Source organism: Cetorhinus maximus, chromosome 8 (genome assembly GCF_964194155.1).
Source record: "Cetorhinus maximus chromosome 8, sCetMax3.hap1.1, whole genome shotgun sequence".
Lineage (NCBI taxonomy): Eukaryota > Metazoa > Chordata > Chondrichthyes > Lamniformes > Cetorhinidae > Cetorhinus > Cetorhinus maximus.
The window spans coordinates 146,386,464-146,400,747 of NC_135886.1; the positions used below are offsets into that span (position 1 = coordinate 146,386,464).

At 40.7% G+C, this 14,284-nt stretch overlaps 1 protein-coding gene and 1 long non-coding RNA gene across 3 annotated transcripts in view; both read right to left on the reverse strand.

The window, feature by feature from the left end:
• Positions 1-338: 338 nt before the first annotated feature.
• LOC144684031 (uncharacterized) overlaps positions 339-14,284 on the reverse strand; it is a 432,394-nt gene continuing 418,448 nt past the window's right edge. The window contains exon 2 of the long non-coding RNA XR_013577383.1: positions 339-3,362. This is a non-coding gene — a long non-coding RNA (uncharacterized LOC144684031). The remainder of the gene's footprint in view (positions 3,363-14,284) is intronic.
• Positions 7,478-14,284, reverse strand: part of phf6 (PHD finger protein 6) — a 73,829-nt gene continuing 67,022 nt past the window's right edge. Inside the window, exons 10-12 of one of the 2 annotated variants that reach the window (XM_078547744.1) lie at positions 10,433-10,541; positions 9,166-9,234; positions 7,478-9,076 (exon numbers count right to left, since the gene is read on the reverse strand). In XM_078547744.1, coding sequence (XP_078403870.1) covers positions 9,217-9,234; positions 10,433-10,541 — 127 coding nt within the window. In that variant the 3' untranslated portion in view covers positions 7,478-9,076; positions 9,166-9,216. The remainder of the gene's footprint in view (positions 9,077-9,165; positions 9,235-10,432; positions 10,542-14,284) is intronic. The other variant, XM_078547745.1, reaches the window with a different exon arrangement.

The following is a 14,284-nucleotide window of genomic DNA, read 5'->3' on the forward strand; positions in this document are numbered from 1 at the left end:
TGACTTGGTATAGGACACAGGTGGCAGAATTTTGGATGAATTGAAGTTTATGCCGGGTAGAGTATGTCAGGCCAGTCAGGAGAGCTTTGGTGTAAATCAAGTTTGAGAATAGCAAATAAATGAATAGTTTTATAATCAGATTGTTAGCCAAGTACCTGTTTAAAATGAGCCTCAAGATTGTCTGCAATCTTGAAGATCAATTTTGCATTTGTTCACTTTAGATGCTCTGTTGACTCTGTGCTTAAGCAATGTTATAACCAAGGTCAACTTTGACAAGGACGTGATTACAAAAATGCAGTTAATCTGCAATTTCATTGACAAGCAAACAACTTTAAATCTAAGGCAGATATACTTTTATTAAAAACATTCAATGACTAAGTGTTTTAGACAAAAAGTAACACCATGATACTTAGAAACTAAAAATGTTAAATACATTTTAAAAAAACATGGGAATGTGGCAACTTTCTCCTGGTGTTTTGTGTCAAATGTCATAAAGGCAATTTTATCTCCACATGAATTCAAAGCTGCAATACCCAACATCAGTGAACATTTTACATTTTCAGTCCTAACTTTGAATAAGCATTCTTCACTGCATGCAAACAGAATCACCATTAAACAGCTAATACAGATGCTATACAACAAACTCTCAGGAACAGAGGTGAACATTTCCAAACACTCCAAACAATTTGACAAACATAATGAGACCAGTAGATACAGATGTAAAAAGGTTCCAGAGTGACCAGGCCATATACATCACCATAAACTGCAGTGCAGGGCTTATGCCAAAACTTAAATATCGTTCCTTATTTAATAGTGCAGCTTTAAAGCGATTCATGAACACTGTTGTGGTAATACAGCTCTTATAAGGGCCACTTTAAACACACAGAAATGCTGATTCACCATTTGACATTAAAACCCAATCAAAAATGTATCTTGGCCCAAAAGTTGATGCAAATAGTTGGTTATTTATTCTCAAGTTCAGTAGCAATATTTTGTGAATGTTTAAAATTTCATTCTGGGGACTTGGGCATTGTTGACAAGGCCAGCATTTATTGCCCATTCCAAATGTTCTGAGGTGGCAATACGCCCGATTATTGAACCACTGCAATTGCATTTGTAGCAGTTTGATATTAAGTCAACTCAGCAACTTGCTTGGCTATTTCAGAGGACAATTAAGAATTAACCACATTTGCGTGGACTGGAGTCACATACAGTCCAGACCAGGTAATGATGGCAGGTTTCCTTCTCTAAAGGACATCAGTGTAAAGTTGGATTTTTAGGACTGACAACTTCATGGTCACTTTTATGAATTTTAAAACTGAATTCAAATTCTGCAGATGGGATTTCAATTCATGTTCCCTGAATTATTAGTTCAGGCCTGTGGGTTACCAGTCCAGTAACAGCTACCAACCTATCACTCCCATTTTAGAAAGCAAGGCAACCAACACCTGGTCAACTTAATCTTCTCTAGTCAGGTTTTTGAGAAACCAGTGATCCAGGCTAAATTCACATTCAGAGAGTTTGGAAATCTCTGACATTTGCATCTAACGAAATGGTTTCAATTACAAGACTATTAAAACCAACAAGTGCCAGGAAGTACTTTTCCCTATCTGGGTTGGAAAGATTAATAGAGACACCCTGCTACAGATAAGCCGCTAGAGACAATCAGAAAATTTGCCTCACTCAAATGAAACGACAATTACAGCACAGACTTCACCAGAGGATTTGACCACAACAATATTTTCCTGTTTCATATTTAAGGCACTTATATGTCCATTAAATATAAACCTTGGATTTGCACAAAAAAATGTTTAATCAGTCAGTGTAAAATTTGACTCTTTTAACAGGACAAGAATGCAGTAAAAATGTTATAGTAAGCTCATACTGTGGGTTGCTAACTTCCATTGGTATTTGTCATTTTGCTCGTAACTGGCTTACACTATACACTATCAGCTGAAATCAGTCCTCAGCTTCATATCAATAAGTAAAAATAAGGAAATCAGAGGGGTGACACACATGGAGGGAAACATTGCAACAACCATTGCTTCACTGGTAAATGTTAATCTTATAGGAAGAGCAAAGTACACGGCCTCCACAAATCTATAACATGCTACAGCCCAAAACTAATTTGAAGATGCATTTCATATTTTGGTTGAATTGTTAGCTACAGGTTCAGTCACTTAAGCAATTTCATTTAATGCTAATTTTCCTTTTGTATATTTTTTATTTCCCTTCAATCATTTCAAATTACAAATCCTACAGTTAAAATGTAGCAAAATTACCAGGTGACAGCCCAAACATCAGGGTTCATTTAATGAGTTCAGCTCTGTGTAGATTACAATCCATAGTATTCAGCTCAATAGCCCCCATTAGTATTACATGGTAAAATAATGGGAAGGCTAATCTCTTGCCAGCGACTCCTCAATATCATTGTCAGCACAATGAGTGGATACTTGGCACTGCTCCATCGGAGAAAGGAGGAAACTAGTATTACTGCTAGAGGACTGGAGAATGACAAATACATTCCCTTTTCTTCACACAGAAAGATGTAGATAAAGCAGCAAAATATAAGCCAGTTAATCTTCAGTTTTTTGTAACATTGTGTCTAAAACACAATGAAAATAGTAAATACTTGAAAAGGCAAAAGCGAATTAGGGTAGAAGAAGAAATTAAATGGAAGCGGTTTATATAGATTTTCAAAAAGCTTTTGTTAAGGTCCCATATTAAAAGATGAATTGCAATAATGGCACATGGAACTAAGGAGAACGTGGCCACATGGAGGGAGATGGTTGCATGTCAATAGAAAGCAAGTTTAAGGGTAGGTTTCCCATACAGAGGTGTTTCATGACTGTGTTGGGGCTAGTGTGGGTGGGAAATTACCAGGACTTGAGACTGAGAGAATTCCATCAAAAGTTGCAGATAACACCAAAACTCAGGAGGGGAGGAGAGGACATGGGAGGGGGGGGGTTATGGCGTATTTTGACAACGGCTTTGAAAGAATGCAAGAGGACATAGATAGGATAATAACATGAGTTCAATACTGAGAAATGTGAAGTAATTCATTTTGGAATTAATATTAAAAGGTATTGCACCTCAGGATCACAAGGTTGATCCCCAGGGATGGAAGGATTTTCTTATGAGGAGAGGTTGAGTAGGTTGGGGCTGTACTCATTGGAGTTTAGAAGAATGAAAGGCGACCTTATTGAAACATATACATCCTTAGGGGGCTTGACAGGGTAGATGCTGAGGGGTTGTTTCCCCTTGTGGGACAGTCTAGGACCAGAGGTCATAATCTCAGAGTAAGGGGTCGCCCATTTAAAACAGAGATGAAGAGGAATTTCTTCTCTCAGAGGGCAGTGAATCTGTGGAATTCTTTACTGCAGAGGGCTGTAGAAGCTGGGTCGTTAAGTATATTCAAGGCTGAGATAGACAGATTTTTAATCAGTAAGGGGATTGAGGGTTATGGGGAAAAGACAGGAAAGTGGAGTTGAGGATGATCAGATCAGCCATGATCTCATTGAATGTCAGTGCAGACTCGATGGGCTAAATGGCCTACTTCTGCTCCCACGTCTTATAGTTTTATGGTCAAATGGTAGGCCTTTGAATTGGAACAGAGATCCTTTTGTGACCAGATATGCAGGTCAATAAAAACGGCAGCACAAGTAGATAAGTGACGTAAAAGACAAACAGAATGTTTGGCTTCTATTGAACACAAAAGAAAGAAGGCACTGTCGAACAAGACCGTAGGCTGCAGCTGGCATAGTGCCTGGCTTGGGCCATTATATGATCGATATATACAAGCAACATAACAGATTCACTGGGATGTTGCCAAGAATGAGGAGAAATTAGGCATTTTTTGTCCAGAGTGGAGACAGTTAAGGAGTGGCCTGACAAAGGTTTTCAGGGTCACAAAAGATTATAAGGCAAACAGCAATAAACTATTTTCACTTTGTCATCAAGACCATAACAGGCCACAGATTTAAAATAAAGTTAAAGGTTTGAAAAGAACATTCTTGACATTGGTAGGCTGGACTGTGGAACTAGCTCACCGGAACAGTCTAATTTGAGTTTTTTTCAAAGGGACCAAGATTGTTGCTTTAAAGAGTGAAATATTAAAGGACACTAAGGATGAGCACGAGAGTGGGATTAGGTTCAAGGCTGGCATGGAGAAAATCACCAATGCAGACTGTGCACTACAATGCTAACAATTTGATGATAGAGGCCAATGGCCTGCTGCTACGATGGAACATTGTTACTCAGTTTTATAGAACCATACAATGAAAATATTTGATCCTATAATTTCAACATTCTTTTCATATGCTGTACAGATACAGGGATATTCAGCCTTCACTTGCCTCCTTTTTCAAGAGAATAAGAGGTAGAAGTCCCAAGTCTGGGACATCATACAGCCAGACAGGCCAAGAATGGTAAACCAGACACATTTTAAACTGCACACTTGCCAGGATGAATAGGAGGGAGGTCTGAAGCTGCCCTGATTGGTTAGTACTATCACTGACTTAGTGCATTCTTTTGAAGCACTTTTACACAAGAGTGAATATGTTCAAGCCGTTTTATATTTGGTTACTGTGCACCAAGTCATCAAGGTCAGTCAGGGATGTACAGCTAAGTCATTTTCACAGTATTGGATATTAACTAACAACTCTGATTCTATAGGCCGTATAGTCAACAGCAGGATAGATTAACTCACAAAACAGGGCTGCTGTAGCCTGCTTTTGTGTGGGATAAACTTCACTGAACTCATCAGCAACAATTACTAGTTGTATGAAGTATGAACAGAATGTGATAACATTTGCTATTCGAATTTTGATCTGGTCACTGAGCTCACAGGAAGTTGTGATATTCCCAGTGCTGGGGTGAAGCTCCCCTCAGGCCATATTGTCCACTGAAGAAACCAATACGTAGAAACTGTAGTTATAGCTTCATCTTCTCTTCTTTCCCAACACAACTATAACTTGCAATGTTGTTGTTCAAAGTCAGTGTACGTATTACAAAAGTATAAATTGATAATTCCACAGTCTTACTTTGACTCAGTGACATGTATGCATATCACTTTCAACAGTTTAGACAAAGTTTTAGAATGCAAAACTAAAAATTAATACAAATAGCTCCTAATTCTACAGAGAATAAAGTCAAACCCAGAAGTGAATACACACAAATAATCTCACTGGTGCCGATGATAAGAAAAATCAGACATTGAGTTTAATGATCATGATTCAAGGCATCATTTGAAGCTTGTTGCTAGAGTATGAAAATTGCAGCTATGAGGAGAGATTGGATAGACTAGGGTTGTTTTCCTTAGAACAGAGGAGGCTGAGGGGTGACCTAATTGAGGTGTACAAAATTATGAGGGGCCGAGATAGAGTAAACAGGAAAGACTTGTTTCCCCGGCTGAGGGGTCAATTACCAGGGGGCATAGATTTAAGGTGATTGGTAGAAGGATTATGGGGGACGAGGAAAAACCTTTTCACCCAGAGGGCGGTGGGTGTCTGGAATTCACTGCCCAAGTTGGTGGTCGAGGCTGAAATACTCAACTCATTTAAAAAGGTACCTGGATCTGCATCTGAAGTGCTGGAACCTGCAAGGCTACGGACCAGGTGCTGGAAAGTGGGATTAAAATGAGCGGCTAGTTTCAGTTTTTGGCCGGCGCAGGTGTGATGGGCTGAGTGGCCTCTTTTCTATGGTTCTAAGATCACTGATCAGTTAATTGCTCCTGGGTATTAGTTTTTTTTTCTGATCTCATTAATATCCTGCATTTTTCCCTCCTAGAGGTGTTGACTCCTCCTTTGGTGCTGGTCACATTGCACTATCTTGTCAAAGGTTATTTGGCTGCAACTGCAGGTGACATTATTGTTACACTCAAACCTGTTGACTCTCAATGCCCACATGTGCAAGCCCAGTAAGAGGTCACTGCATAGTGATCTTCCCTAACCTGGTGACCACAGCCAACTATTGTACTCCTACAATGTGTCCCACTTCTGTGCTATCCTTTGATCCTGTTAACTTTCAAACCAAGAACGTAACCTAGGATGTTGTGTGGCTCAGCTATTCACTGGAACAACTTACGAACATGCATATGCACATATGAATTAGGAGGAGTAGTAGGCCATTCAGCCCCTCACGCCTGATCTGCCATTTGATAAAATCATGGCTGATTTGATTGTGGCCCCCAACACTACTTTCCCGTCTAGCCCCAGCAGCCTATACCGATTGACTCCCTTGTCAATCAAGAATCTAACTTACTGAATGATTGGAGAGCATCAGTTTCCCACTATTCCCACCAATCTGCGCTTTCTTTTTAAGTCAGATACCACAATGCTCATTAACAGACAGTACAACTCACTATCATTGACACAAAAATATCCAATAAACAACTGCTGTAATGGAAGTTTGATTTTCACATGTGCAATAGGAGTAAATAGCAATGCGTATATAGATTCAGAACATTTCTAGTGCTGCTGAGTTCTGGGGTTAGAAATTTAAATATCTCAGCAACATGCTATAACTGGAACTCTTGGGAGTGAGAAAAGTTAAGGAATTCAGTTCCTGTCCCTAACATAGCAATATTATTTCCATTTGGTTCCCCCATTTTATTAGTAAATCGATATAAATACCCCTCTGAAACATAGGAACAGGAGGCCACTTAGCCCCTCGATCCCGTTATACAGGAACAGGAGGCAGCCTTTCAGCCCTTGTGCCTGTGTGCCCCTGGTGCAGACAAGGAAGGAGGTTGTTATAAGGAGCAGCTTCAATTGGCTGCTAGATGATCAGATATGACAGAAAAAGACACGATAATTGATTTGAGATGGAAGGATAAACAGTTCTTCTTGCAAAACAAAAGTTTTGTTCTTCAGCTGGTCCAAAGGAAAAAGCCTGAGGCTTGCTGGGGCATGAAAATCTGTGGAGCTAATGGTACAAACAGGGCCAATGAATAAGCTGGCCTGCATTGCCCTCGGGAGTGTGGTAGAAATAAGGAAAGCAAAGAAATGGCTAAGAACTAATTTAGAAAGTTATTAGTGACTGAATAGTTTCAAAGGCCTTTCATTATGATCTATTGTATAGACTTGCACATAACTTGGAGTCCACTGTAAAGTCACACCAACACCTATTCTAACAAGCAGCAGATTCTTTACAATTTAGAGGCTTTTTCTTTTAAACACAGAATGCTTACAATCAGATACTTTTTGACCCCCAGGCGCCATGTTAATACACAGACATGAGCAACAAGAGGTACTCAAACTCCACTATCTTCACTCTGGCCATGACAGCCCAGCCCTACATTTCCTGCATGGGCAATCGAATAGTGATCAAAACCAGTCTGTGGTTTTCATATTCTATTTGTGCTATTGCTGCATTTTACATACACTGAGCTTATATCTTCTGAGGTCTGCACTTGCCAGAAAAGGCAATCATGATTTTTGAACAGTGTACAACTGTTTTGAAAAGGAGCAAAACACAATGTTTTCTGAGCTATTTTAGTTAAAGTCAAGACCACAAAACAGGGCAAAATAAACCATGGGTGAAGTGTTGCCTAATATTAACACAAGCAACTCATGGAAAATTAAAGCATTTTACAGGAAATACAGTTAATTTAGACCAAAAATTTGTGGTCTAAAATATTGATGCTGGTAAAACCAACATGCAAAAACATTCAGCTGGGCAAGTTATACAGCACACGTAAAAATCGGGGGCATTCAATAATCAGATACATTTAGGCATCAAAACAACACAACAGAATATATATATATCTTTATAAAATGAATATTTTGTTTAGCCATTCAAACCAAAAACTGGATTTAAAGAAAGAGCTAGAGGACAGTGCATCCACTGCTGAGAGTAACATCTTGCCTAAATTTAGTTTTTTGTCCTGGCAGTTACTTTTAACATCAAGATAAGTAACATATGAATAAGGAACCAGACTATAAACAGCATTGTTTACTAATCAGAAACAACCTAATCCTAAAACATTTTTTATTCTGAAGCCCTAACTTTGATAAGGAAAATCACAATCACAGGAAGAAAATTAAGATGGAAATAATATACTTTATATACTGATGTAAATCTAGCAATAGTCAAAACCATTCATTTCCATTAAAACATTTAATAGACTTCAACATCTAAACTAAACCATGATTTCACTGGCAATGCCATTTGCACCAGTATGTTCGACTAGGCCGTGATTAGCTGACCAAGTTAGACTTTGGAGTTTTCACAGATTGCAGCTTTAGTCATACATTTCTGAAAAAGTTTCATTACGCCTTAAATAAAAACATGGGTCAGTCTCATGCTGTTCAAGATGGGACACTACCACCTGGAAACTGACTCATCTCATCTCTCTGCATCCTAGATTTTCATCAGTTGTTCCCAGATGGGGTGCAGTGGAACTGGCAGACATTTCCATTCCCAGTCAGACAACTGGCTTTACTGCGCATAATCCCCCATTAGTATGGAGATGTGGACCATCCCATTATGTGGACTCATCTATCAAGAACTGGGTTGAAACTGTAAATGCATTTTGCTTAGGGCTACCTACTGTCTGCTAATCAAGATCGTTGTGGCGAAAATACCTTATTTTAGTCATTCAATTGGAGATTTTAATTTGAGCTTTTATTTTCAAACTCCTCTTGTTTGATATTGAACTCCAGGAGCACCCAAAGGCACGCACCCTTGTGTTTAAGTGTTGTTCCCTCTCGTGGCCCTCATTATGCAAAGGAGTATCAGCAGGTCAGCTTGCGACATCTAACCATGAATTCAGCAAATCAAATTATTTCCATTTTAATTCAAAAGGTTGTAATAAAAGATATTCTAAATAATCCATTTTATGGAATCTCTCGATCAGAAAAAGCAGGTATATTAGCCGTGCTATTTCACTACATTGTCTCCCTGCCTTAGGAGGAGGAACATTGACAGAACAAAAAGATTTCTTGAAAGATCTTTGGATATTTTCTATGCTTCTCACGAGCTCATTAGCGTTTTGAGCACAATATACCAGCCTCATCCACTCAGTCCACAGGCATTTTCTTGGCACTTTTCTGTATCCAAGGCTCCGTTAGTTTTTCTGTTCAACATAAAGGGGAAAAAAAAACAGTTGGCCAAAGTTATTTGCATTGCAATCTGTCTGACAACCCATACAACATGCAATATTACCTCTAGAGATTCAGGCATCCATTAAACCAGAAGGAATTTGAATGCATTTTTCTATACCTCTTCTAAGACCTAATGAACAAACAAAAAATGACTATTACTTATAATGGTCTTAAACTTGCCTAATCTGCTTTCAGCACTAATAAATATGAATGCCCGTATCTTCGCTCCTCTCTCGAAGCGATAACTCATTAACGTACACCTCCATCGAGTACAAACAGGGTTTTCTGCCCAGTATTTCACCCAAACCCCCAGGCGCCATGTTAATACACAGACATGAGCAACAAGAGGTACTCAAACTCCACCTTCTTCACTCTGGCCATGACAGCCCAGCCCTCCACTCATCAGCCCTACATTTCCTGCATGGGCAATCGAATAGTGATCAAAAACAAGGATAATTTTTAAAAACATATTAACACTCCCTGGTCCAAAGGTTAGAGGTAAACTGCAGCACTTGCAGTGGAGATTAGTCAGCAAAGCACAGACCAAGAATCATGCTGCTTTGTGTGGCTTACTGCCACATCAATCACCAGAAACAGCCTATAAATGCAGGCTTTAAATTACAGTTCAATTGATAGAGGTGTACAAGATAATGACAGGTTCAGATAAGGTAGGCAAAGAAAAGTTGTTTCTATTAGCTAATGGTTCAAGGACGAGGGAGCACAGTTACAGGGGGATGAGGGGAAGAACTTTAACTCTGAGTGGTAACAATCTGAAACTCTATGATGGTGGTGAAAGTGGAGATACTGAATGATTTAAAATGGAAATTGGATAGGCACTTGAAGGAAAAAAACTGGAAGGGCATGGGATAGAGCAGGGAAATGGGCCTGACTGAACTGCTCTACAGAGAACTGGCATGAAGTCGATGGATTGAATGGCCTTCTTTTATGCCGTAATGACTGATTTCAAACTTTGTCATTTAGCTCTTCTCCACCGTTAGATCAAGGGTAAAATTCAACCAAGACTAAGTGATGCCAGTAATACTGTGTCTGTACGAAAATCCCAGGAAAGTGCAAAAGTGTCAATGAGAAGCATGACCAACAGCATTGTGATCACAAGGTGAGGCATAGAATTCTTCATCAATGCAGTTTCATCACACCATCCAAATCTTTCCAAACACCAATAAATAGTAGCTTGTTTTGTTATGCAGGCAGGCTGCTTCCATCTGGAGAAAAATTGTAATTATTTCCCCAAGGTACCAGTATTTTAATATTTGTAAAACACAATGGCACCTCCCTCCACCAAGACAGTCACAATGACCCTCATGTACCTCTCGATCACGATTAGCTTCTTGCTCCTTGCCACAGCGTGAGACGCTTTCTCTTTCTTCATCCTCCTCATCCCGGTCATCATTCCCACTGTGGTTTTTACAGTATAACCTGTCAAACAAAGTCTACTTTAACATTCAGAACTCTCATACTTGGATTTCAATTTTCTAAATGTAAGTTCTTCTAAAAATAGCACTATGTATAAAACAAAATCTCTCAGCCAGGGATTCTCAGGTTTTGCTGAGAAAAGCATGTCATCACTCAGTTACAACAAATGAAAATTTCAAAATACAAAACCACTGCATTTCCTGAGAAGATTAGATAGCATCAAACAACCTGCTGCAGCAATATCATTTCTTGTCCCCTGCCTTTATCCTCCTTCCCCTCTGCCCTTTTACTGTCTTCTTCTTTCTTCTTATATTCACTTTGTTCTTCACTCATTTTAAAATCTTTTCCTTGGTGGTCTACAGCAGTTTTCCACAGTCCAGGAGCCTGAGTTACTCTCTGGGGACTGGGTAGGAAGTCTGCTGCTGACTGCAAAGCAGGCTGCCGATGTGGCAGAAATCAGCTGACAGGCAGAGCATAGGTACGGGCATAGACCATTCAGCCCTTTAAACTTATTTCACCTTTCACATAGACTGCTGTAATCCAATTAGTGGGCATCCATTTTGTATAAATTGTTCATCACATGATACACAGCAACCAAAGGGAAGGCACAGTGACATATAGCATCGACCAATGGGAGTGCAGTGACGTGCACAGATATCATTGACTAATGGGAATGCACAGTGAAGCGCGCATACATGCACGACACACACACACATACACACAGTATCAGCCAATGGGATTGCACAGCGACTGACACACGCGGACATGCGCACACGCACACCCAAGCATGCACATGCACAGCTTGACCAATAGGAGTGAAATGTCCAGGTGCCTGGATCCTTATATATTGGTTCATGGAAAGTGAGCATCACTGGCAAGACAAACATTTATTACCCATCCCTAATTGGCCTTGAGGTGGTGGTGGTGGTGAACTGCCTCTTGAACTGCTGCAGTCCATGTAGGGTTGAAAGAGACTTGGCAAGTTGACACAGGGCATCTATGGTATATGGTATAAACTGTTACCTCTGGTGGAGGATGGGTGCTGATCAAGTGGGCTGCTTTCTCCTGGATGTTGTCAAGCTTAAATGTTGTTGGAACTGCACTCTTCCCCGCAAGTAGAGAATATTCCATCACACTCCTGACTGGTGGTGCAGGTGGTGGATAGGCTTTGGGGAGTCAGGAGGTGAGTTACTCACCGCATAATTCCCAGCTTCTGACCTGCTATTGTGGCTACAATATTTATATGGCTCGTCCAGTTAAGTCTCTGGTCAACAGGAACCCTAAGGTTCTGGAATTTAGCTCTTTTGTCCATGTTTGGCCCAAGGCTGTAATGAGGACAGCAACTGTTCACCTACCATCGCTGAATCCCCCACTATCAACATCCTGTGGGTTACCATTGACTTTGGGATTGAGCATAAAAAAAATGACACTCATTCCAGTGCAGTACCGAGGGAATGCTGCACTGACAGAGGTGCTGTCTTTCAGAGAATATAGGTCCAATTTACTCAGCCTCTCTTCATAGGACAACACCCCTCATCCCATGGACCAATTTAGTGAACCTTCGCTGTACCACCTCCAGTACAAGGATATCCTTACTTAAATATGTGGACCAAAACTACACCCAGATTCCAGGTGTGGTCTCACCAAAGCCCTGTACAATTGTAGCAAGACTTATATATTCTTGTACTCCAAACCCTTTGGAATAAAGGCTAACATGCCATTTGCCTTACTAATTGCTTGCTATACCTGCATGCTAACTTTGTGTTCCTTGTGTAAGTACACCAAATTTAAAAAAAAAGCTTTTTCACAGGATGTGGGCGTCACTGACTAGGCCAGCATTTATTGCCCATCCCTAATTGCTCTGAGGTGGTGGTGGTGAGCTACCTTCTTGAACCACTGCAGTCCATGTGGCGCAGGTACACCCACAGTGCTGTTACAAAGGGAGTTCCAGGATCTTGACCCAGCGACAGTGAAGGAACGGCGCTATATTTCCAGACAAAGACCATCTCCAACAAGAGAGAATCTAACCATCGCCCCTTAATATTCAATGGCATTATCATCACTGAATCCTCCACTATCAACATCTTGGGGCTTACCATTGACCAGAAACTGAACTGGACGAGCCTTTTAAATACTACTACAAGAAGAGGTCAGAGGCTAGGAATCCTGCGACAAGTAACTCACCTCCTGACTCCCCAAAATCTGTCCACCATCTACAAGGCACAAGTCAGGAGTGTGATTGAATACTCCCCACTTGCCTGGATGAGTGCAGCTCCCACAATATTCAAGAAGCTTGACACCATCCAGGACAAAGCAGCCCACTTGATTGGCACCACATCACAAACATTCACTGCCTCCACCACCGATGCACAGTGGCAACAGTGTGTACCATCTACAAGATGCACTGCTTTCCTTTTCTGCCTTATCTTACCCCTGTAAGCTCCGGACATCCAGGGGGCTTCTAGGTTGGCCGTCCCACCTTTTTTCTTTGTGGGAACACATTTACTCTGAATCCCATGAATCTCACCTTTGAAAGCCTCCCACTGCTCCGACACTGATTTACCTTCAAGAAGCAGTTTCCAGTCCACTTTTACTCAATCACTCCTCAGCTTAGTAAAATTGGCCTGACCCCAATTTAGAACTTTAGCTCTTGTTCTATCTTTGTCCTTTTCCATAATTATGTTAAAAATAACTGAATTATGGTCACAGCCACCAGAATGTTCTCCCACTGCCATTCCTTCCACCAGCCCAGTTGCATTTTCTGAGTCTATGTCCAGAACTGCACCCTCTCGTGTTGGATTTGCTACATAGTGAGAGTGCAGGGGAGATTTACCAGAATGTTGCCTGGGCTGGAGAGTTTTAATTATGAGGAGACATTGGATAGACTAGTGTTATTTTCCCTGGAGCAGAGGAGGTTAAGGGGGTACGTGATTGAGATGTATAAAATCATGAGGGGCATAGATAGGGTAGACAGGAAGGAATTTCCCCTTGGTGGAGGGATCAATAACCAGAGTGCATAGATTTAAGGTAAGGGGCAGGAGGTTTAGAGGGGATGTGAGGAAGAATTTTTTCACCCAGAGGGTGGTGGGAATCTGGAACTCTGCCTGAAAAAGGGTGGTAGAGGCAGAAATCCTCCTAACATTTAAGAAGTATTTGGATGTGCACTTGTGATACCATGGCACACAAGGCTATGGGCCCAGTGCTGGAAAATGGGATTAGAATAGTTAGTTACTTGTTTGACTGGCACAGACTCGTTGGGCCGTAGGACCTTTTTCTGTGCTGTAGCCCTCTATGACTCTTTGAAGATCTAGAGTCTAGAGTTACTGCCTCTTTTTTGTTCCTTAATCCAGTCCATACGTCCTCATTAGACGACTGTTGTAACATATCTTCCCTCCTCACAGCTGTAATTGTTTCTTCGACCAAAATTACAAACATATGAATTAAGTGCAGGAGTAGGCCACTTGGCACCCTGGGCCGGCTCCACATTCAGTAGGATCATGGCTGTTCTAACTGTAACCTCAACGGCATATTCCTACCTACCTTTCAACACCTTGCTTATCAAGAACCTTTGTCCTAAAAATATTACAAAGATTCTGCCTCCACCGCTTTTTGAGGAAGAAAGTTCCAAAGACTCACGACCCTCAGAGAAAAACTTTCTCCTCAATTGTGTCTTAAATGAGCGACTTCTTATTTTTAAACTATGACCCCTAGTTCTTGATTCTCCCACAACAGGAAACATCCTTTCC